General features: G+C 27.0%; 6 protein-coding genes across 11 annotated transcripts in view; 4 read left to right on the forward strand and 2 right to left on the reverse strand.

Moving 5' to 3' along the window:
- The window catches only part of mub (poly(rC)-binding protein mub), a 226,049-nt gene extending 223,243 nt beyond the window's left edge, over positions 1 to 2,806 (forward strand). Inside the window, exon 8 of the mRNA XM_035880238.2 lies at positions 1 to 2,806. This exon is cut by the window's left edge and continues 13,333 nt beyond it. The gene's annotated coding sequence lies outside the window, so the exon portion shown is untranslated.
- A 2,077-nt stretch (positions 2,807 to 4,883) lies between these two features.
- Positions 4,884 to 7,140, forward strand: ProRS-m (prolyl-tRNA synthetase 2-like protein, mitochondrial). 3 transcript variants are annotated; one of them, XM_035880254.2, is made up of 6 exons: positions 4,884 to 5,234; positions 5,363 to 5,614; positions 5,708 to 5,969; positions 6,060 to 6,241; positions 6,332 to 6,544; positions 6,642 to 7,140. In XM_035880254.2, exons 1-6 carry the CDS (start codon positions 5,190 to 5,192, stop codon positions 6,969 to 6,971), a joined length of 1,284 nt encoding a protein of 427 aa, XP_035736147.1. In that variant the 5' UTR covers positions 4,884 to 5,189; the 3' UTR covers positions 6,972 to 7,140. The 3 variants fall into 3 exon arrangements, with proteins under 3 accessions (XP_035736147.1, XP_035736146.1, XP_085512066.1); XM_035880253.2 differs by having other exon boundaries at positions 4,897 to 5,242; XM_085655940.1 differs by having other exon boundaries at positions 5,099 to 5,242; positions 5,348 to 5,614.
- Positions 6,800 to 10,203, reverse strand: shop (sulfite oxidase). Of its 2 annotated transcripts, none has more exons than XM_035880243.2 (7): positions 9,280 to 10,203; positions 8,563 to 9,198; positions 8,247 to 8,433; positions 8,057 to 8,182; positions 7,790 to 7,982; positions 7,484 to 7,684; positions 6,800 to 7,421 (listed from the first exon to the last, which is right to left on the reverse strand). In XM_035880243.2, the coding sequence occupies exons 1-7, from the start codon at positions 9,318 to 9,320 to the stop codon at positions 7,120 to 7,122; spliced, it is 1,686 nt and encodes a 561-aa protein (XP_035736136.1). In that variant the 5' UTR covers positions 9,321 to 10,203; the 3' UTR covers positions 6,800 to 7,119. The 2 variants fall into 2 exon arrangements, with proteins under 2 accessions (XP_035736136.1, XP_035736137.1); XM_035880244.2 differs by having other exon boundaries at positions 8,247 to 8,415; positions 9,280 to 10,195.
- A 684-nt stretch (positions 10,204 to 10,887) lies between these two features.
- Positions 10,888 to 13,890, forward strand: LOC118447819 (STAM-binding protein-like A). 2 transcript variants are annotated; one of them, XM_035880258.2, is made up of 9 exons: positions 10,888 to 11,435; positions 11,539 to 11,637; positions 11,752 to 11,973; positions 12,049 to 12,234; positions 12,313 to 12,619; positions 12,715 to 12,827; positions 12,916 to 13,018; positions 13,080 to 13,239; positions 13,308 to 13,890. In XM_035880258.2, the coding sequence occupies exons 1-8, from the start codon at positions 11,293 to 11,295 to the stop codon at positions 13,143 to 13,145; spliced, it is 1,239 nt and encodes a 412-aa protein (XP_035736151.1). In that variant the 5' UTR covers positions 10,888 to 11,292; the 3' UTR covers positions 13,146 to 13,239; positions 13,308 to 13,890. The 2 variants fall into 2 exon arrangements, with proteins under 2 accessions (XP_035736151.1, XP_035736152.1); XM_035880259.2 differs by having other exon boundaries at positions 10,889 to 11,435; positions 12,316 to 12,619; positions 13,308 to 13,889.
- Positions 13,891 to 16,957: 3,067 nt separating this feature from the next.
- On the forward strand, positions 16,958 to 23,180 carry LOC118447820 (uncharacterized). 2 transcript variants are annotated; one of them, XR_014981963.1, is made up of 9 exons: positions 16,958 to 17,118; positions 19,882 to 20,063; positions 20,831 to 21,058; positions 21,178 to 21,444; positions 21,562 to 21,765; positions 21,905 to 22,181; positions 22,324 to 22,396; positions 22,478 to 22,548; positions 22,984 to 23,180. XR_014981963.1 is itself a non-coding variant. In XM_035880260.2 (8 exons), exons 2-8 carry the CDS (start codon positions 20,018 to 20,020, stop codon positions 22,481 to 22,483), a joined length of 1,101 nt encoding a protein of 366 aa, XP_035736153.2. In that variant the 5' UTR covers positions 16,958 to 17,118; positions 19,882 to 20,017; the 3' UTR covers positions 22,484 to 22,636. The 2 variants fall into 2 exon arrangements, 1 of the variants encoding a protein (XP_035736153.2); XM_035880260.2 differs by lacking the exon at positions 22,984 to 23,180 and having other exon boundaries at positions 22,478 to 22,636.
- Positions 23,181 to 23,520: 340 nt separating this feature from the next.
- Positions 23,521 to 25,000, reverse strand: part of Cisd2 (CDGSH iron sulfur domain 2) — a 1,509-nt gene continuing 29 nt past the window's right edge. Inside the window, exons 1-4 of the mRNA XM_035880274.2 lie at positions 24,868 to 25,000; positions 24,558 to 24,652; positions 24,110 to 24,226; positions 23,521 to 23,817 (exon numbers count right to left, since the gene is read on the reverse strand). The exon at positions 24,868 to 25,000 is cut by the window's right edge and continues 29 nt beyond it. Of these exons, the coding sequence (XP_035736167.1) occupies positions 23,731 to 23,817; positions 24,110 to 24,226; positions 24,558 to 24,652; positions 24,868 to 24,964 (396 nt within the window). The 5' untranslated portion in view covers positions 24,965 to 25,000 and the 3' untranslated portion in view covers positions 23,521 to 23,730. The remainder of the gene's footprint in view (positions 23,818 to 24,109; positions 24,227 to 24,557; positions 24,653 to 24,867) is intronic.

Here is a 25,000-nt window from a genome sequence, read left to right on the forward strand (position 1 = left end):
TTTCTTTCTTTCTTTCTTTTTTCTTTTCTTTTTTCTTTGTCTTTCTTTTTCTCTCTCATTTTTTTCAAAGATCTTCGTCCACGCAAAAATTTCAAAAATCTCAATCGCGTTTCTCGATCGAACGAAACGTGCCGATCGTCGAAGTAGGAGCCAATGTGTGTATAGATCCAAAAAATTAAACACATAGGTGACCCTCGCCCAAAGTCAGTCTACATATCAGACTCTTAGTTAGCGCCAAGATTCCCTTCCCCTCTCGTTCCCGTATATTATATATAATTATACAATTATTATATAATTATTATAAATTATTATAATTAATTAGGAACCGATCGATTTGAATCCCTCGCTCGATCGGGTTAGAGAGAGATAGAGAGAGATAGAGAGAGAGAGAGAGAGAGAGAGATTTTGGGAAGAAGAAAGAATGATTATACTTCCAAACAAAACGGAATAATATCCGTTATTACGTGTCTTCCCTAAAAAAAAAAAAAAAAAAAAAAAAAAGTAAAGAAAAAATCCGAGATCTTTCATGCTTCTGATCTCTTCTTCTTTTTCTTTTTTTTTTTTTGAGTTTTTTTTCTTTTTCTTTTCCTTTATATTTTCCACTTCCTCCTCGTCTACATCCTCATCCTCTTCTTCCATCTTATCTCTAAACTAATCCTAACCCTTTATCACTTCCACGTCTTCTCGATATAATAACGTCCTAGAGGTACTAGCTCGAATATTTAAATTGTCAGCTACTATTAATAATTACTAATTGCTATTATCACTAACTCTTAACTATTTACCATCCTACCAATTAAAACTATTAATCTCTATAATTAATAATACCGTTTAATTATTGCGAGACTTGACTGCATCCCCTAACCTCTCACCATTAACATTATCATCATTACTATCATCATCATCATTACCACTACTACTACTACCACCACCACCACCACCACCACCATCACCATCATCATCACCATTTTACCATTACGACTATCACAACCACTATCAATCCCTGTTCCTCACTGATACGACACACAAAACACATCAGAAACACGCAGCTGAAGTCCGCGAAGTCTTTTGAAATCGCCCGCCATTTTCTTACGTCTCTTTGCCGAAGTCAAAATGGCGGACACGCTTCGGTATGCGAAATGGCGAAATGGCTTTTTGTCAAAGCCACGTTGAATAGTTTCGAGAAAATTGTTTAAGACGTAGATATGTATACGTTGTACGTACGTATCGTGTGATATTCGTAAAGAAAAGATAGAAAAAGAGAGAGAGAGAGAGAGAGAGAGAGAGAGAATGTGTGAAAGATATCAGGGACGGCGTTTTAAACATATACGTACACGTAAGAAAACCACACACACATACACACGGGAAATAAAAAGCTAAAAGAAAGAAAGAAAAAACATAAAAAGAAAGAAAGAAAGAAAGAAAGAAAGAAAAATAGGACACAGGACGGATCGAACGACGAGTCTAGCGGCAGACTTTCGTATAAAGCGAATTAATAATTTTTATGCCGTGTTTTATCATTAATCACTTGAACGTAATTACGATAAATAAAGTGCTACTGATAATATTATCTCAACGTTGTCAAAGATTAAAAAAAAAATAATAAAATAATAATATTAATAATAATAATAATAATAATAATAATAATAATAATAATAATAATAATAATAATAATAATAACAATAACAACAACAATAACAATCACGAAAGAACGATCGATGGTATTAACGGTAACAAGATAAAAGTGAAAATAATAATAATAATATACGATGTTGTTAATTCCGGCTTAATCAACTAACAGGTGTTACATTAATTGTTATTATCTCGTGACAAGGAACGTACATGCAATTTATCATTTTCGTTATCCTCGTGCTGTTATTCGCTTAATTCGCGCTTTCGGAAAAGAAAGAACCAAAGGGAAGAAAAAAAAGAGAAAAACGACGAAATAACGTGAGATGAAAAAACAACAAGCGCGTCTTCTTCTCGCGACAAAGAAAAAAGAGAAAAGAAGAAGAAAAACAAAAAAAAAAAAACAAATAAATAAATAAATAAATAAAAAATATCATTCGTACTGTGTTCGTTACACGTCTCAACGTATCGCCAATTCAAGAAGGAAAATCTTTCGATCGTCCTCTATATGCGCGAGTATTTCCAACTTTCTACAATTTCTCCATTAAGGAAAGAGAGAGAGAGAGAGAGAGATATTCGGGATATGAAAGAAAAACAAACAAAAAATAAATAAATAAAAGGAGAAAAAAGATAGATAAAAACGAGATGAGAAGGAGGAGGATGACTATCATCACATTGAAGTGAATTTAAAGTTAATGACAGATCAAAATGCGATTATAGTGAACGTTTTCTGAAATTGATACATGTATATGTGTACATATACATATATATATATATATATATATATATGTATGTATGTATATATGTATATATGTAGACATGTGATCTTATAGCAGATGACCGACTGCATTGTTGTTGATAACCAATAATGCAAGAAAAATACGTCGAGAAATGAGAAAGAATTAAACGTTACTTATCTTTACGTGCCGAATATATGCGTTTATGAAATTACGCGGAAAAAATGCGAGCGCACTCCGTCGTGTGTGTGTATGATATAACATTTAAAAAACGAGGAACCAGGTTGCATTCAAAAAAAAAAAGAGAGAGAGAGAGAGAACGAAAAGAGGAAAGATAAAAAAAAACAGAAATAAAGAGAAGAAGCTATAAGATTAATTAAACGGACTAGGAATCGATTCTATCAGCTGTACACTTTGAATATTCTCACACGCACTCACGATCTTGAATAAAGAAAAAAAAAAGGATAAAATAATAAAAAAATAATAAAAAAAAAATAATAAAATAAACGACAAAAAAAGATATAAGCAAAAAAAATACATTCTTTTTTAGCGGTCAGAGATTGAGAGAGAGAGAGAGAGAAAGAGAACGAGAGAGAGAGAGAGAGAGAGAGAGAGAGAGAGAATGAGAGAGAGAGAGTGAATAAAAGAATCGCGTGCACGTGAGAAAAAGAGGGAGAGAGAAAGAGAGATGAAAGAGAGAGAGAGAGAGTGAGAGAGAGAGAGATAGCGAATGAGTCTGATAAGAGTGAAAGAGAGGGAGAAAAAGAGAGAGATAGGTATCGCGGATTTACCACCGCTCGAATAGAGATTTAATGTTTGTAAGGGCAATAATATTGTAAATTTTTCGAGTACACTGTATTTGAATGTGTAAGTTGCATAAAAAAGACAGATTTTTTAGATATTGCACTATAATATTTATTATTCTAAGGTAAACGTCTACGGAGCCACGATCGGCCGCGCGCTTTTCGTTTGGTTCGTGTGATTTCTTAAGGATCGATTGAGAAATTAAGAAAGAAATTAAAGAATTAAAGAAAAAGAAAAGAGAAAAATAAGAAAAGAGAAACAAAAAAGAAAGGTCGACGATCGATCGATTTGATGGATCGATCTTTTTCTTTTTTTTCTTTTCTTCTTCTTTTTCTTCTTCTTCTTCTTCTTAGTTTCTTTATTCAATTTGCGGAAGAACAAATCCAATTGTTCTTTCGCATATATAAGGAAAAAAATACTGATCGAGTTAAGATCACGCGGGCCTTACGAGCGCCGGATTATTTCGCGACGATTATAAATTAACATTATTAATGAAATGAGAATGAGAGCAAAACGAGATATGCATCGTTCTTTCCAATAAAAAAAAAAAAATAAAAAAAAAAAAATAAAAAAAAAAAGTAAATAAATAAAAAAAAGAATATGAGGAAGCAACATTTTTAGTGTTTACACTACGATTGATAAACGATTCTATTATTACATAATATTATATTAATAACAATATTATTACTGTAATGTTTGTTTTTGGTTATTAAAGTGTGTATATAGCAATATATTCTAGAAATGGTCCTCTAGTTCATTCTCTTCTTATATTTTTACACTTTTTCTTTTTGTTTCTTTTTCTTTTTTTTTTCTTTTCTTTTCTTTTTCTCCCTATTGAACAAACCATTCACGAACTTTCAATCATATTATATTAACAAAAGATTTGAATAAAATATGTATTACAAGTGCAATAGAAAAATATTGTTCCCGTTATGGCGTCTATTGGTGCCTATCGGTATTATAAATTTATATAGCTTATATCCCTTTCATACATAATTAAACGATTGGATTAGTGCGCGATAGAATTATTTATATGTAATAATAAATAATAATAAATCTGACGAAAGTAAAAGAAGAAAAAAAAAAAGAAAAGAAAAAACCACATACCAGATTATATTTTTCTCAAGATTAATCTTAATCTTGAAAAAGTATTTGTTAATTGGACAAACTTTATAATTTTTTTTTTTTTTGTATTCAATTATATTTATACGAATATCTAAAGCGCAATTCAAGTAGCTCGTAATTCGTTCGATAATATTTGCATCGAATTAGATTTCGATATGTCACAAATAATAACAAACCAGATCTCACCACGTGGAGAGGTTGCTGCTTATGAAGATCCACGGACTGACAGTAACTTTACTTTAAAATCCACGTTCCGTAATATCAATCCTCGATATCTTTTCACTTCGGAAGCTTCAGACTAACTGGAGATATGTGAGATCCCACTTCCCGAATAACTCCCATCGTCCGACAACGTCAGTTTCAGATATAATTGAATTATTAAGTACAACCGTTCGTGCTTTCTGATTTTCGAACAATAAAAAATGTAGTTCAACGTAAGACTTTTATTTTCACACCGTATTTATTAAAGATTGTTTAAATAATTGAAAAATTATAATGAACGAAATTATTAATCATTTAATTTGAATCGTACGTAAAATAAATATTATTTCAATTTTCTTTTCATTCATATATACACGAAAAAATGCGCCATTTTTAAAATGACATTATTTATCGATTCACGATACTGTAAGATTACGTTGATTAACTTTCACGTAGACTCATGACAGTAGAATCTATTTGAAGTATTATTCATTGACGAACTTTTATATAAATGTAAATATACGAGACACTAGCGACCATACAACTATTGTCGGTTTTTCTATAGTAACATAACATAGTACGTCTATTTTGACGTTCAATTTATCGTATAATATTGTTTGCTTATAAAAGTAACAATGGGGAATGCAAAACTTAATAAAATAAACAGAGTATCTCAATTATTTCGTTCAATTCATGTTACGTTACCAAACACATTTGAAAAGACAGAACTTTCGAAAGGTTATGTGGTACATATTTTTATGTAATATACATATATATATATATATATATATATATATAATATTTAATAATATATATTTTGTTTTTTATTTCTATATTTATTAATATTTAAGTTTGTATTGTTTTAGAATATGATCAATAACGGTATTATCAAATCAGTTAATAAAGGAATGCATGTATTGTTACCATTAGGATTACGAGTATTGAATAAACTTACAGCTCTTATTGATAAAGAAATGATAAACATTGGAGCACAGAAAATATTATTACCTTCTCTAACATCAATTAAATTATTAGAAAAGACTAATAGATATGAATCTGATAAAAATGAATTATTTAGATTAACAGACAGATATAAAAAGGAATATATTCTTAGTCCAGTAAGTGTTTTAAAACATTTATATTTTATTATAATTCTAAATTGTATATTATGTTAGTTTTAATGTTTCAAACAGATATAAAATTCGTTGCAGACTTTTGAAGAAGCAATATGTAATCTAATACATAATCTTGGCCCTTTATCTTCCAAAATATTACCCCTAAAATTATATCAAATTTCTAGTAAATGGAGAGACGAAATGAAACCACGTTTAGGTTTATTACGTAGCAGAGAATTCATTATGAAAGATTTGTATACCTTTAACGTCAATTTAGATGATGCTAAAGATACATATAATATTATATGCGAGGCTTATGATAAAATTTTTAATCAAATTGGAATAGAATATATAAAAGGTAATTTAATGTATCTGTAAAAAGGATTTTTTTTAATTTTATAAAAAGTTTCTATATATATATATCAATGATATTTAATTTTTTTTATAGCTATAGGTGATACAGGATCTATCGGTGGTTGTTTATCTCATGAGTATCAATATTTATCTGAAATTGGAGAAGATGTTATTCTGTCGTGTCAATCTTGCAACTATTATGTGAATAAAAATGTATCTAAGCAAACTGAATGTCCACGCTGTAGCAAGAAGTTACAAGCACATAATACTATTGAGGTATTTATTAATGAGTTATTTATTAAAACATATAAAATTTAATTATTTATTGTTATATCAAAGTTTTATTACATTATCTTAAATATTCAGGTTGGACATACTTTCCTCTTGGATACAAAGTATTCAAAACCATTAAATGCATTTTATATAAATAAAAATATAGAAAAACCTCTTGTAATGGGATGTTTTGGAATTGGCTTAAGTCGTATTATGGCTGCAGCAGTTGAAATTCTTTCAGTTAAAGAAGAGTTAAGGTGGCCTAAAAGTTTGGCACCTTTTACAGTTTGTATCATTCCACCGAAGGTAATTTATGCAAAAAAAAAAAAAAAAAAAAAGAAAAGAAATACTAAAATTGATATCTCAATCGACATAAAATTATAATATTATATACATGTTGTAGGAAGGAAGCAAAGAAGAAGCTGCATCGTCTTATATCGAACAGATATACAATATTTTATGTAAATTAGGTATAGACGCAATACTTGATGATAGAACAGATTTGACAATAGGTAAACGTTTACTGTATGTAAGAAACATTGGATATCCTTATGCTATAATCCTTGGTAAATCTGTAATATCAAAATCAACGTTTGAACTTTATGATGTTTATAACAACAAATATCATGATGTAACTTTAGAGGGTTTAAGTGATTATTTTATGAACAATTACATTAGAGAATCTGACAATATTATGAACAATGACATTAGAGAATCTGTCAAAAGAAATTAGATCATAGCATTTTGATAGAAATTATTTTTTATAATAATTATTAATTAATAATACATGTATAATACAAAATAAGTATTAATTATTTAAAACAAATATTAAAAATTAGAGAGACAATTTCTATCTTATAATCATATTACTATGTCACGTATTAGTTTAATTGTACTTTTACTCTGTGGTATGCATTACACAAGAAACCCCGTAAATTCCAAATATTTTTTACTGTTTCCGGCTGAACGTTATAAGACGAATCAACGGCTTTAGACCAAATCTCTACTTCCTTTAATTTTGTATCAACAGGAAGATTAATACTCCATAATGTCCAACTCCAATGTCGACCTTCTTTAGCATTAAGATCCTGTTTTATGAGATCAGCAGTATGCCAAGTATTACCTTTATCACATGTTACATCAACTCTGATTATCTTTCGACCTCCACCTGACCATGCATATCCTGTAAAAATTATTTAAATAATAAAAAACTCATTCACATTTTTATTAACATAAACGTAATACCTTTAACATCTATTTTGCCATCTTTTATTTTGACTTGTTCTGATTGTTCTGGCTTACAAATAGCAGAAATGACAGGCATCTCTTGTATAGCTGGTGCTTTTGAAAAATCTACATTATCCCAATCAGTACTAGGAGAAAAAGCTTTATAATCACCTTGTTGCCATTGTGATTGACTCTCTATCTTAGAAATAATTATTTTGTCTGTGTAAAACAAAAAAAGAGAAAAAGAGAGAATGATAGTTGCATCCTTAGATACAAGAAAAAATTTTTATAAAAATTTTCAATGAAATTCCTTCATCTACGTACCAAGCCATTTAACATTTCTCGCACCTACAACTCCTGGAACAATTACTCTAATTGGAAATCCATGATCTTTTGGTATAGGTTGCCCATTCATTTCATAGGCCAATAATACATCTGCCCTAGGATCCATGGCTTTACTAATAGGAATACTTGCGCCATATGGCATTCCCGATGGATCTACATCATGACCTTCAAACTAATATGTTGAAAAAGATAAAAATGGAAAGCTATAAAAAAAAGAAATTGATATTTCTAAAAAAATATAAGTACTTGTACGTGATCATAATCTTCTTCATTTATTCCTAAATCTTTTAATATATCACACAAACGTGCTCCTGACCAAGTGGCATTACCAACAGCACCTACACCCCAACTGAGACCTTTTAATGGTTTTACCTGTATATAAAAATATATTCATATAATTTTTAATTAAATTATATAAATTTTAATAATGTAATACCTCTGCCATTTCTGAACGTCTATTTCCACCACACATTATAGCACTTGTCACTGTATATTTTGGATATTTCTTTATTCCTTCAAAATCTATAGTTTTTTTTGTATCTTCTTCTATGGCTATTTCTACCGTGTAAGTTTTTAAATCTATCTCAGGAACAGGTAGATGATTTCTAACATAAAAAAGATCTCTAAAATATAAAATTTTTTTTTTCTTTGTATTCTTATACAAAATAATTAACATAACTATCTTTCCAAAACAATTTGTTTGATCAATTATAAAAGATTCAAAAAGAAATATTGATAATGTTTATACTTACGCCGGTGTATTAAAGCTTTCAATTAATAAAGAAGATGGTGTTTCTGCACAAAATGGCTTATGTCCATTGATCTTTAATGCTCTATGTCGAGACGGTTCTTTCGCATATGGATCATTTAAATCGCTAATATTAGACTTGGCATCTGTTTTAGATATATTACCAATTCTCATAGATTCTAAAAGAGCGTATATTTCTGGTGTGTTATGATTAGCAAAAATCAACCAAAATGGTTCTATCGAGCTTCCAGCTGCCATCATAATTTTAGAAGAACCACCAGGATGTTGCTCGACAAAATTCGTAATATCATATACGCCTTCTTTATAAGTTACCCAAATATGATTTTCTTTATTATAATGTTTACCCACTTCTTCTAACGTATAAGTTTTAAGATCTTTTCTTAAATTTCCACATTCAATATCGTTATTTTGTTTAAATGTCTGTATTTGTTTTTGGGATAAATTATAAAAATATATACCTAAAAATGAACCAGTTATCACAAAACCGATTACATATTTTATGTTAAAGTAATTTTTAAATTCTTTTTCATTCGCATATGCTTTGTCTTTTTGTTGAAAGGTATGCTTATAAGCATTAACTTGATCAGTTAAAAATAATCTAGACAATATTATTTCAGATCTGAAAAAAGAAATGAACAATAATTATCAAATGAAAAATTTAAATATAGAATGAAAACAAAAGAAATTAAAGAATCAATACCTTCGTCTTGCATTATAAAAAAGCTTTGAGTGTAGTATCATAATGAAAAGAAATAAAAACAAAAGTGTTTTAACATCTGATATATTTCAATTGACAATAACTTGAAACTTTTATTTTATCAATATTACACGATTATCGAATAAAAACACTTTACGTATGTTTAATATAAATGTCAATAATATTTCAGATATATCCTTATCTGTGATTCATGAAACTGTTTATTCGTAATTATTTAAAAAGAAAAAAAAAATATTTGGTTTCAGCATATCTTCATTTATACGTTATAACCGTGAAACCGTGAAGCATTATAAAGTTATCATATTATCGATTTCTTCATACAAATAATTGATTAAATACGTAATAATTTTTTTTTCCGTATACACTCACAAATGCATAGAGAATACTATTAACCAACACATAATAAATCAGCTGTTTTATTCGCAGTTTGTACGTGTACACTTCGTTAGAATATTCCCGAGATATTAATTTTAAATATTAAGTAACAAAAAGAAAAAAATAATCTATAAAGGATCGATCGAATTATCACACTGATAACAAGAATCAATGTATTCTGAGATAAATATAAAATATTTTGAATTTTGAATAAATTCAGGTGATATTAATCCAACGCAAAAGTCACATTCTATTGGTCTATTGATTTACAATGATGAAAAATGATTGGCTCGTTAGAAATAATAAAGAGATAACAAATTTGCGAACAAATCCAATTAGAAAGTATTTACAACTTTTCTTTTTTTTATTTTTTTCTCTTTAATTCTCACTAACACATTAACTCAATTTTTAATAATAAATTTCGATTCTACCGACCGGGATTACATAATAGATTTCTATATTACCAACCGATACGTGTTATGTATAACATAAATATCATTTGATTTTTTCAAGTAATATAATTTTTTTATTAATTTATTCAATTCTTAGAGCACTTTTGTTACAATGTAGTAGTCGTTCTTTAGAAAAATCAATAAAAAATTAATTAATTTCTTCGAATGATGAGCTAGAAAATATAAATTACAGAGAACTTCTAAAAATACACTATTGAATCGACAAGTACAAAGAAAAACACGTCGATATAGAGACCGAACATATTGGAGTAAAAAGAAATGTGTAATATCATATATAGTAATAAGAAAAAAAAACCCTTTGCCATCTATATCGATTATCGATAAAAAAAAAAGTCTCGTCGTCCATATTGGTTACTCTTATTAAAACGGGACTTTCGTTATCGATAATGGTTATTCGTAATAAAAAATAATTGCCTTTTTTAATAATGATTATTGATTTTTTCAAAATATTTCTGCATAATTTAATAACAATTGATTTTCATAAAAAAAAAAATAAATTTTTTTTTTTAATTTTTTATGAAAACATTTTCGAGATAATTAGTTTTTTAATTTCTGAAAAAAAATAAATATTATTCGTTATTTATCTTCGGTATTTGTCAATCTCTTATCAACAGCGCTTACTATTTATTTTTATCTAGGTATTTTTGGTAACGTTCTATGTGACGTTTTAATGACAAGGAAGCAACTAAAAAAAAAAACTAAGTTTGTTGCGCGCGCTTGTCAGATCTATATTATATTTTCTCTATGCCCCTTGATAACAGACGCTGGCAATATCATTCAATTTATCTGAATTTATCAGAGAGTTTACGTATTTTTTCAATTGTGTCAAACGTTTATCTCACTGATTATATTTTTCAGATATCTTCATCGATATAATGAACGTCATTATCGTTTCTAAATATTTTTACTTCGATATATTAAATGATTACATTTTATAGCAGTTGTCTCATATAGCTATCTTGTCATTTTAAATATATTCATATATAATTCATTTTCTCTTTTTTCTTCTTTTATTTTATTAATCCTTTATTTCTTATTTTTTTTTTGTTTTTTTTCTTTTTCTTTTTTCTCCATAATTTCATTCTACGATCATATTCCTTTAGCATACATTGATATGTTCTTTTTAAACTAACGTAACCTTTTTAAAATGAAGAGGAATAAATCAGAAAGTAAGCACACAGGACAGTATCCCTATAAAGAGATGGGAATAAAGGATCCAGAAACACGTTTGAAAGAACTCTCTGAGAAAGCTTCTAAAGTGACAATAAATCATAACATTCCACCTCATAGGTATTTTGAATAATAAAAAGTTATATCTAATGAAACTATAGTTTTATTCTTTTATAAATTTGTATATGTATTGTTTATATATTTGTATATGATTTTTTTTTAGATATTATCGTTCTGGAATACAAATGATCAGACAAGCTGATGTATATGTCAAGGAAAAGAACTACGAAGAAGCATATTGTTTATTTCTGAAATTTATAACGTAAGATTTTGTACATATTATTGTATATTATAATTGAAAAGATATTTCACTGATTTAGGAAAATACTTTTTTTTTTCTTGTTTTTTCTTTTTTTTTTTTTTTTTTTTTTTTTAGACTTTTTGTAGAAAAAATGCAGCATCATCAAATGTATCATGTGGTAACGGCAAAAGATAAAGCAATAAATAAGCAAAAATTGCGAGAAGTTATTCCAAAGGCAGAGGAATTAAAGAAACAATTATTGAAACAGTATCAAAATCAATTGGATAAAGATTTGGAAGATACGAAAAAAGCTGAAAAAGCAAATGCAGAGAGATTAAAACAGGAAGAAGAACAGAGGTATAATTAATATATTTTATTTTTATCTAATGAATTTATTATCATGTATATTAATATATTTTATCATTTATATAGATTAAAAGAAGAAGAGGAAAGAAAAAATAAATTGGCAGCATTAGAGGCTGTAAAAGCTGCTAAGATTGCTGCAAGTACATTCTTTGTGACAACTGATGATACAAAATCTATAAAGTTGCCTACACCAAGCCTTAAGCCACCAACAAGTTTACCTATAGCTAGTAGAGCTCAATCTTTAAAGGATAAGTAAGTTTCACTTCTATATACATAAATATACATATGTAGCATTTTAAACAGTTTTATTATATCAAAAATATCTATTAGCAGTATACCTACGGTGGATCGTTCAACAAAGCCTACCATACTTTTGAATGATAGTGGCCAATTACGTGATATTGTTTTGCCTAGCAAACTGATAGAAAATTTCCTTGCTCTAGCATTTAGTAACACGGCAAATAATAAAGAAACATGTGGCATATTAACAGGAAAATTGGAACAAAATAAATTGTTGATCACTCATTTATTAATACCACAACAAACAGGTTCTCCTGATTCTTGTTTAACACTCAATGAAGAGGATATTTTTGATTTTCAAGATCATCATAATTTAATTACTCTTGGATGGATACATGTATGTATATTTGTATAAAATACAATATTAATAATATTTTGATATATGTAATTAATAATATTTTAATAAAAAATAAAAATTTTGCTGATTTATAGACGCATCCTACTCAAACTGCTTTTCTATCCAGTGTGGATCTTCACACTCATTGTTCTTATCAACTCATGATGGCAGAGGCAATTGCTATTGTTTGTGCACCCAAATATGATGAGTAAGCAAATGAAATTTTATTTTAAATTATATCTTTTAATTCTCTCTTCTACATAAATATTTTTATAATATCTAATATGTTTATGTAGGACAGCTTTTTTTATTTTGACTCCAGAATATGGTTTAGATTATATAGCTAATTGTAGAGAGACCGGTTTTCATCCTCATCCAACAGAGCCTCCGCTTTATATGGTATGTGAATGAACTATTATTTTCATATGTAATAATTTTTATATTTTTATTTCATTTTTAGAAAGCAAAACATTGTAAGCTAAATTCAAACGCACCCGTGGAAGTAATAGATTTAAGAAGAAAATGACATCTTTGAATTGTTTAGAATCAAATTTAACGTATACAAATACGTTTCGATAAATTACTGCAAGATTACAAATTGCACCATCTTAAAAGATCATGTAGGTACTTTCTTTATTGTTTGATATCTTTTATGTTCATTCATTGATATAAATTTTTATTGTTAAAGGTGTATCTAAGTGATTGATATACAGACAGCTTTCAATGTGAAGATGTATTGAACACTGACTTCTTAACTATCTCTGAAATATTATTGCTCTACTTTGAGCATTAAACATAAAAAATTAATTGATATTTTTCATTATAAACGATAAAATGAATATCATCAAATTATAGTCAGTCCAAAAAGTGCATTTATAATATAGAATATCAACAATAATATCGAAATTAAACGAGTAATCTTCAAATAACTTTGCTGTAGTGAAAAATGAACTTAAATTTTTTATAAACATTGTTCTCTCCGTATAAAGCTTTATCTATATATACACATAAGTTTACTGTGCCTTTGGAAAAAAAAAAATAATGGTGTTCATAGCGCTTTATATTAATTTCTATATCTATAACCAAATATCATCTTATAATTAGTATCAATAATTATTTTTTAAAACTCATTAAAAAATACTTATATCGCAATTAGCAAAACACTACTACTTATGATTTAAAATGAATAATTCATTAAAAAAAAAAAAAAAAATGCAATGTCACGTATGTTAAAAACCATAATTTAAAGTATTTACGCACTCACTCCTACATTTTTGTATTATCATAAAGACTATATTATCATATAGAATTGTACTTTAAGAATATGCTATAAAATATCTTATGCTTTAGCTTGGAGATGTCTAAACTTTTTATTTAAAAGATTTTATTTATTTAAAGCTTAATGGAATAGCAATAATGAAAGAAGTGCTTTTGTTTTAAAAGTTTAGACAACTTTGTGTATATATATATATATATTAATTATATATATAATATATATATATACATATATATATATATATATTAAATTTATATATATATATATATAAATTTATAATATATACTTAAATATATTTAGGAATCTGCAATATTTATTTATTTGTTTGTAATAAAAAAAAAAAAAAAAATATTAATATAACATCTTACAATGTGAGCCTAAAGTTATAAATGTTACAATCGAAAGTGTTCTATCATGATTTAGCTTGGAGATGTCTAAACTTTTTATTTAAAGGATTTTATTTATTTAAAGTTTAATGGAATAGCAATAATGAAAGAAGTGCTTTTATTTTAAAAGTTTAGACAACTTTGTGTATATATATATATTAATTATATATATAATATATATATATAAATTTATAATATATACCTAAATATATTTAGGAATCTGCAATATTTATTTATTTGTTTGTAATAAAAAAAAAAAATATATAATTAATATAACGTCTTACAATGCGAGCCTAAAATTATAAACGTTACAATCGAAAATGTTTTATCATGATCTAACGTATAAACAATAATATCATAAACGATATATATATATATATTTATTTATTTATTTGTCGCATGTATATATATATATATATATATATATATATATATATATATATATATATATATGCGTATAATCATTGAATATACTCAGATCATTATTTTAGTATAATTATAAAAAAAAGTAATTGATCAATTAAATCTAAAATGTAATAATAAATATATATATATGTATTTATATATATATATACCAGGGAAGATGGTTCTCTTTCTTTATTTTATATTTTTCCAATAATAAGATGAAAAAAAAATGGCATTGCCCAAAAGGTCCAGACTATTATTATCCATGCGTTTCGTGAGAATGCCGGACTCATTCTGTTCCCGGATAATATCTACTTTCTTTGCTAAATACAAAGCAATAAAACGACGTTTCGGTTCCCATTCACTTCTTGCACATATATCGAATTACCTACCTAAGTACTTTGAGGGGTTTCACGCTTAATAAGATTTCATCTGTAGCAGGGTCAATCTATTACCACGCAGTACATATACATATATATATATATATATATACACCACGTATATTCAATTTGAAAATTTAATATAACATTGATATCAATTATCTTAAAATATCTTTTTATGATAAAAAAAAAAAATATTTTCTTATACTTTTTTGCCAATTATTTCAAATTCCTCATCATCATATAATATTAAATTAATAATCATAGATGAAAGTTTTGAAAAAGAATTTATTATCACGAAGCGAAACCATAGATATTTTTCTATCCTTAAATGAATACGTTCTAGTTCGATCAAACGTATCAATTTTACATAGAACAGTGAAAGGAAAACGAGGGCATAGCGTTAACATATTTCTTGTCAGTATGTAAACCGGAATCTTAAAAGAATCATCTATATAGCATTGACAATCTATGTGTGAGGCTGATTAATGAAATTCATTGAATGGACCATCTACGTGGTAGTCTATTTCTTAAAATGAAAGATGACGTATTTCAAAGTCTCCAGGGTCTCCAATTCAAATGCATTTCCATGATGACGCAGTGTTGCGTTCCATAGAACCTATAACTAGTATACATACATACATACATACACACACACACACACACACACACACACACACATGTGTGTATATATATATAAATATGTTATATATATATATTTATATATGTACATATATTATGTGCTATTAATAGCTCAGTAAAAAAAAAAAAAAAAGAAAAAACAGAGCACACCCTTCTCTTTTTTTTGTCAACTACTTTGCATTCGCCCTACTAAATCATTCTTTCTTTCCCCCTCCATATAGATTTATCTTACTAAGCAATCCACCATTTTGAAAAAGAAAAGGCGGGAAGGATAAATAGTTTGAATTTTCTTCGTACGTAATATAACGTGTTATAATATTGCGTTACGTAGCAAGAAATATATATATATATATATATATATATATAATATATATATTATATATATATATATATAATATATATATATAATATAGAAATATATATATATAATATATATATATATAATATAGAAATATATATATATATATATATATATATATATATATATAGAAATATATATATATATATACAATTACACACATCAGTTTGTATTAACGGAACGCAATATTATTTTTTGAAAAATGGAAACAAAGAATAAAAAGAATAACTTTTGGTCATTTGATGTCGTAAGTTTTAAAATTTATTTCGTCATGATTCGAAACAACACTTTGATCGAATGAAAATTACGAAAAATATATGTATATATGTATATTATTTTACAATATAATAAATATACATAATACATACGTGTACTTACAATATAAAACATATTATTTTTATATTATATTTTTTATTTATAATACATAACTACATAAATAATAGTAATAAATATAAATTTCTAATATTATATATAATTTATAAATACAAAAATATATAGTTAAATAAATAAATTTAATAAATAAATATTTAATATATATATATATATATATATATATTATTTATTATATGTATTTAAAAAAAAAAAAGAAATATATATATATTAATTATTTTATTAAAAAATTTCATCTTGTAATTTCTTAACAATTTATTAAGATCGCGTGTTACGGGAAATACGTTCAGAAAAGAAATCCCAAAGGTGTATAATAGTATGTGTGTGTGTGTGTGTGTGTGTTTGTGTGTGTGAGTACAGTATCACAAATTCGAATCATGGATGTATTTGTGTATCTGTGTAACTATACAACAAACCAATAAAACGTCGTATAACATTCTCTCTCCCTCCTTCTCCCATTCTATCCTGTCGACGTTACGACGTTCATACTCCCGTGGTTTTCCGACGTTCAGTTTGCGATTGCTTTTGCATCGAGAAAGACGTTCTCCTGTTATTAGGTATATCCTCGTCGAAACTTTTTATACGGAGTTATGTTACGGAATAACACGTGAGAAGTGGAATCTACATCAAGTTATATATATATATATATAATTATTTACACGGTTTGTACTTCCATGAATACTTTAAACCAGGAAGTAAGATATCTTTTTTTTTTTTTTTTTTTTTTTTTAAGAAATAAGAATCTTATTTTTTTTTTCTTCGATATATTTTTTTATCTCTTTGGCTAGATATCTCTATGTGTGAGTATACGTGTGCGGAGGAGGGGATAGGGAGGTATGTGTGGTGTGTGCACGTACATGCGAATGACGCATGTTGTGTACTTTGTTACGATTATATACTAATGATTTATTTATTCATTAATTTTCAGAAATATTTCATTGATAAATGTTTATTATCTATTTTTTTCTTTTTATTTTCTTATTGAATAAAAAAATTTGTTTTTAATATGGCTGCACGTATGTACGTATGTATATATATATATATATATATATATATATATATATATATATATATATATATATGTATATACATACGAACGAAATAGTTCCGTTTGTGACTCAGTATCAGGTGTATAAAATGATCGCGAAATGCTTTTATTTTTATTTTTATTTTCTTTTTGTTCGTATATTTCATTTTCTTTTTCATTTTCTATTCTTTCCTCCTCTTTCCTTTGTACATTTTCAAATTTGCGCGCGTTTCTTTTTGCCTTTTGTTTCTGTTTGCCTTTCTCCCGTGCTTTCCTCCTTTCTCTTTTAAAATAGGTTCGTAAATTTGCGTATAAAATTAGAATGCTTTGTCCCTTTGTATGTGATGACGTGTATATGTAATATAGTATATGTGTATCTACATGTGTGTTTGTTTATGATGGAAAAAATTCCGTGCGTGAATTATGGTATATGATGATTTATTTCCCTCTTTTTTTCCCCCACGAAATATCGAAATTATACGTACACACATGATCAGAAAAAAGAAATATATATACATGTGTGTGTGTATGCGTGTATGCGCGCGCGCATGCATGTTTAATACGTCGAATTATACGACCAAAAAAAAAATTCGTCAAAAAGAAAAAAAAAGATTGTTTTTTTTTTTTTTTTTTAGGTTAAATGAATTATTTACATTGAAAGATCACAATAAACGTAAGATTATCGTGACATTCGTAATATAAACTGTGAAGAAAAATGTTTCCAACGGAGCAGAATATAAAATTATTCATAAAAAATAATGTTATACGAAAGAAAACATAAAATGGTTTTGTGTGAATAAGTTTTACGTAATCGCGCACGTTAAAACAACTCGAATAGCGCGCGTAAGGCACGTGCTTTTTAAAGATTTCTAAAGCGATCGTAGATATTAATAAGAAAATATTAACTTTTAATAAATGGCGTACTATGTATAGTTATAAGACGAAATTGTAATTTTTCACAGTCACTTATTTATTTTTAAAATATGTAAATATAACTTTTCATCTGTCTCTCTCTCTCTCTCTCTCTCTCTCTCTCTCTCTCTCTCTCTCTCTCTCTCTCTCTCTCTCTCTCTCTCTCTCTCTCTCTCTCTCTCTCTCTCTCTCTCTCTCTCTCTCTCTCTCTCTCTCTCTCTCTCTCTCTCTCTCTCTCTCTCTCTCTCTCTCTCTCTCTCTCTCTCTCTCTCTCTCTCTCTCTCTCTCTTTATTTTAATCAGTATATACATACAGAGAAAAAATAAAGATGACGGGATACATACACATTCATACATGCGTGTCGTATGTGTACGCGCGCGCGCACGTGTGTGTTGTATATGTGTAGAAGATAAAGAATATTTCAATGATACTTAAATGACTGTTATCAGTTATTTGGGCAATAATATATTATCTTGTTTTATAAAAATCTCATCAAGTATTTTCTTTGATAACGGGACAATTATATTTCTTTCTATTAATTATATTTTCTCCTTTTCTATTATTTTTTATTTTATATTCTTAAATTTCTATTAATCTGAAAAAAAAAAGAAAAAAAAAAAAAAAAAAAATATTAAGTAAAATAAATAAATAAATCAAAATGACAAAAAATAAAAAGAACAATATATTTTTCTTAATTATGAACTTTTTGAATAACTTTTAATATTGTTTATATATTATATCATCATGTATGAATACTTAAACATATTCGATATTATATAATTTGTTTTAATATTAAACATCATCACAATATTAAAGAACATTGTTATTTATATTGGAATTATTAAAAAAAATAAATAAATAAATAAATAAATAAATAAAGAGAAGGTAGAAAGGGAAATATGAGAATGCAGTTAGTTGATGCAACTATTTGGATGGAACATAGACCAGCATAATTCGTTATTAATAAATACAGATCGATCGCATGACCGCGACCTCGAAGGTGTATATACTACCGTTATTTTCCGCTGAAATAACGCAAGAAGCAAAAAAAAAAAAAAAAAAGAAAGAAAGAAAAAAGAAAAATTAGCCAAATGTGAATGCATTTTTTAAGGAGAAAAAAAAATCATGCTTACTCTTTATATCATATAGTAAAATAAATTTAGTATTTTTTACTAAAGGTTATCTAGATAAATAAATATAATATACATACATATATAAATACATATAATATACATATATATACAAATGTTCTAATAAATTTCTAGTAAAAAACACTAAAAATTCTAATATTACGCAAATTAAATAGTTACTGACAGATAATAGTAAAGATGATCTTTATTTTGTATAGTATTTATGTATATAATATATATATATATATATATATATATATATATATATATATTATATTTATTCTTTTGTTTTTCTTTAATATTTATATTTTTTATTTTTTAAATACAAACATTATATATATACATATTGATTACAGGATTCGAACGTAGTAAATAGCCGTCTGATAAAACGAGAAACTAAGGAGAGATCATAGTTCTCATCATTATCATCGAAAAGTTTCTTTTCGTTATTGATCGAGAGAACTTTTGGACCATCAAACGAATTGGACAAACATGTATCAATTATCGTTGAAGATTTTACTTGCTGTATTGTTATTTGGTAAGATCGATGGTTTCGATTAAACGAAAGGGAAATTGAAGTATTTCTTTTTTTGGTTTGATATTTTGAATAAAGAGAATTCAAAATGCCTGTGCTTTTTTTTTTTTTTTTACAAAACTAACGAGATAACGACAATTTTATAGATTTGTTCGATAAGAATGTTCATGATTAATAGTTTCGAATTTATGATACAAGAATCGAAATATTCTTTTTTTTTTTTTTTTTTTTTTCACGTTCGATAAATGAACTCAAGAAATTTTTCATATAAATTTTTCATAAATCGAAGCAAGAATATTGCATATATTTCTTAATCATTCTCTTTTATAATCGCATACAATGAATTGATTCTAAAGAATTCTGAACACATCCTTCGATCATTCTTATAAACAGATAAAAACATTTTTGTATGATAAAAAGCTGTAGAGTTTTTGTAGTTATAGCAATAAAGAAAAAAAAAAATGTTTAACGATTTCGCAACATACGATTGAAACGTTAGATGTAAATTAGATGGTAATTTTAAATGAACAATAAACGTACATTAGAAGGAACGATAAAAACAGATCGTGTGAAAGACTGATCATAATAACATATCTTCCTTTTTTTCTCTTTCTTTCTCTCTCTCTCTTTACGAATAGAATTGTTCTCGTGTCTCTTCTTTTATCAATTAAATTCAACTCCTGCATTAATCAAATTCAATTCCTACCAATTAATTTTTACTACTAAATTATCTAAGTTTTCTTTTTCTTCTTTTTATTCTTCTTCTTTAGAGAACCTAACATTTACGGTATCCATTGAAGAATTCAATGTCCCAAAGAATCACTCGAAAGAATTGGAAAATATTTTAGCTGATGTAGGAAATACAAATGATACGGATAAACAGCGAACGGATCAGATAGATCAGGCAGATGTTCATCAGAAGGAATTTTTTAAGGACACTGAAAGAAATTCGACGATCGTCGAGAAAGAAAATCAAAAAACGTCATTGAATGAAAAGGGTATGCAATGAGTGATTGATAAACCGATAAAAAAAGAAAAAAAGAAAAGAAAAAAGAAAAAAAAAATTCTCAACCGAATGAATATCATCTATAAAATTCTTTTTATCTTATCAAAATAGCATCAACAAAGGAATTATCCCCGACGTTGCAGAGTGCAAGCGAATTGCCGATTGCGCTGAATCATACTGATCAAAACATTACGAAACGACCAGTCGAAGAGACGACGCTAATTAATGCGGTAACTGAGAATCAAAAATCAAATGATTTTATCGGCGAACAAAAGAATTTGAATCAATGTTGCGTAACTCCACTCGACGAAGAAGATGTTACAACCATTAAAACGATGCAACAAGAAAACACTAATTCATCCATTAGCACTACCTCAGGTTAATGAAATTTTCTAATTGTATGATGACATTTGGATTGAATCGATGAACGAGATAGGTTAATCATTTCTTTTTATTTTATTTTATTTATTGTTTTTTTTTTTTTTTAATTTACAGAAATTACACCGACGACCACAAAAAGAAGCGTCACGATCACTCCAGAGGATGTTGTTTCACCAAAAATTACTCCAGCGTCCATGGACGTGAATGACACAAAAAAGGCCGGCAATGACATTGCCGACAAATTAAAATCTACGATGTACGAAACAGTTCCTTCTGAATCGATTAATGCGACAATAGAAATTAGCACGATATCATTGAGTACGTCAAAATAATTCGATTTTTATTTTTGTTCTCATATTGACACGTATTTTTAAATGATACGAAACATATGTGTGTGAGTGTGTATATATATATATATATATGTATATTTATATAAACGAGATTATTATTTTTCTAGAATCCTCCGAGATAACAACCACCGTGTCCTCCGATATAAGCACCATGTTAACCTCCGAGAATGATCAAGTAAAAGTTAAAAACGATACTGTGATGTTAAAGAAGGAGAAAGAAGTAGAACACGAAGAATTAAGTCTGAAAAGCAAAGAATCTATCAGTAAAGAAGATACCAGTGGAAGTATGCCACCTGGTATTATTGCATTGGTAACAACTATTACGTTTGCTGTTGCGATCATTATTGGATACATCAGTATGGTTATCTGGAAGCAATATCTCGAGTAAGAGCAATATGATTCATATATATATATAGATGTATATCAGTACATCTTATCTTGGAGATACTTTGAATTATTTATATTCATAATAATCTTTTCATTCTTTTCTTATCAATCTTTTTTTTTTCTTTTCTTTCTTTTTTAGGCGCAAATACGGACGTCGAGAATTATTGGTGAACGAGTTGGAATTCGATACGAACGATCTGAGACATTTTGAGGTACTGTTATAAAATATGTATATTATTTTTTCTTTTTTCTTCATATTGTAAACGAATTTCTTATGTCTTACGTTTTTGTAGCTCTGACTTTGGAAAAGCAAGGATGGTATATCGTCTGATGTATGCCCGCAGAGTCATACATAGATCACGAGGTAACTCACGATTCGTATTATAAATTTCGTGAGATAAAGAAAATTTTGAAAATCTGTGATATCGCGTGTGTATGTGTATATATATATATATATATATATATATATATATATATATATATATATATATGTATGTATGTATGTATGTATGTATGTGTATGTATATATATAAAAAACCGATTTTTGTGTAGAATCTAATCGGTTTGTTGTAACAAATGTATTATTACATTTGAATATTTTCGTACTTTACTATTTCCTACGTAAGTTATAACGTGTGTTCCTATATAAAATCATATTACTTTAAGGAAAGATTTTATTTTTATCGTATTATTAAAATATTGACGTGTTAGAAGTAGAAAGTAATGATTATAAATTTAAGAAAATTATTTCAGTATATATACAAACAGTTTCATATATTAATTATTATATTACATGCAGGACACTAACAAGACAACGAGTGAATATTTCATGTGAATGATAGGTGTTAGAATTATATGATTAATGAATATCATGATCATTACTTTAAAAGCATAACTGTGTAATCAATGATATATAATATTAAGAAAGACAATAGTATTTATGCTACCGATGAAAACTATTTGTTTTTTTCTGTAGCATGCTTCATAAGTGTATATACTTCAAAGATAACAATAAACCATATATGTTATTTTTTTATATAAGATACATTTTATTTAAACTATTACCCAAATATTATGCAAATCATTAAATTTATATATATATATATATATATATATATATATATATATATATATATGTACATACATGCTTTACGGATTAAGACAATTTTTTTAAGAAAGCGCAATTTATAATTAAAATTTGTACAAATAATATATATATAATTTTAAATTGGTATATCCAAGAATAACAATCTGTTCCTCTTTCTCTCTCTCTCTCTCTCTCTTTCTCTCTGTATATTTATTTATAAATTATTTCCGGTATTTTTTTAACAATCAGGTAAATAACATGCATACCTTATTTCTTGATAATTAATCATTTCTATAAATCCTTGGTAATACAATAATGCACTATCTACAGAAAAATAAGGAATCGTTTATAATACATGAAATACTTATTCCATACCTTTAAGAATTACTTTTCCCTAACAGTATAAAACAGTATAGTGTATTTGTGTCAACCGGTATTTAAATAACAGACAGCTTGAATTTATTTCTCTTTCTTCACGACCAATGGACCAACATTGTCGTTGACCTCTTTATTGAATGGTCCATGAGATCCATCACAGTATGGCCACTGCAATAAGAAAACATTTGTTATTTTTTTTTTAAATCTCTAATTTTTTATTGACTTTTATATATATTTTTTTTCTATAATACACTTAATAAAAGCTTTTTCCAAATATATCATAAAATAATAACTTATAGATAAAGAATCTTATTATACTTGTTATATAACACTAGTTTCATAACTAGAATTCTTGGATGAATATAAACTAGGTCATATATAAAAGTTGCTCTTTATATACAGAACGTATAATTTTAGTTAGTCTATACATAATATCAAAAACATTGTCAGAAAAACTTACATTTTTAGACCTCCAGCAACGGCAGAAAACGGCTTTCTCTGTTATATCTTCGACGTCAATGATATCTACTACTTTATTAACATCTTTCTTAATAGAAGGATTTACTCTACCACATGGCTAAAACAAAAAATATATAAATCGAATATAACTAACGTTATTTATTAGGATTAATATTTTATAAAGTTATCATACGCAAAAACTATAAAAAGATAAACATATTTGGTATTTAATAAATTAACATGGATTATATAAAAATAATATAGAAATAAAGAAACATCATTAAATTTCATTCGTTATATATATACGAAAATTTTTATCTTGTGAATAATTTAAAGAATAGAAAGTAAAAATGAGGTTACGTAATCGATATAACTAAAATGATACTGGTTACGTAGAAAATATTGTCGTAATATCTTTTTTATAAGTTTGTAACAAGTAGATTACTTACTTTCGGTCTGCCATGAGGACAAAACGCTTTGTACGACATATAACCAATGCCTGCCAATAAAGCTGTTGGTGGAATTAATGATGCCCAATCGGTCACTATGAAACAAATATATAAAATCTTAAATTACGTTCTTCTTCATTTTTTTCTTTTTTTTTTTTTTTTTTTTTCACTTATAGTAGTACAATTACGTTCGACACGAGCAATACTTTACTGCACAATCATTCTTGCGAAATTCCTTTCTTAATTAACGAAAGACATATGATAGACCAAACGAAGTAATAAAATTAATCAAGTAATTAATATTACTTACCACCGAGTCGAAACCATCCTCCTATCGTATCTGGAATCGGTAATCCAGCTAAATAATTTGGTAACGATACTTTCACAAGACGAGCTATTGGCTCCATATTTGCTTTCGCTACTGACGAAGTCAAGTCACGAGA

The sequence above is a fragment of the Vespa mandarinia genome, chromosome 3 (assembly GCF_050613455.1).
Source record: "Vespa mandarinia isolate Hongniang chromosome 3, ASM5061345v1, whole genome shotgun sequence".
Lineage (NCBI taxonomy): Eukaryota > Metazoa > Arthropoda > Insecta > Hymenoptera > Vespidae > Vespa > Vespa mandarinia.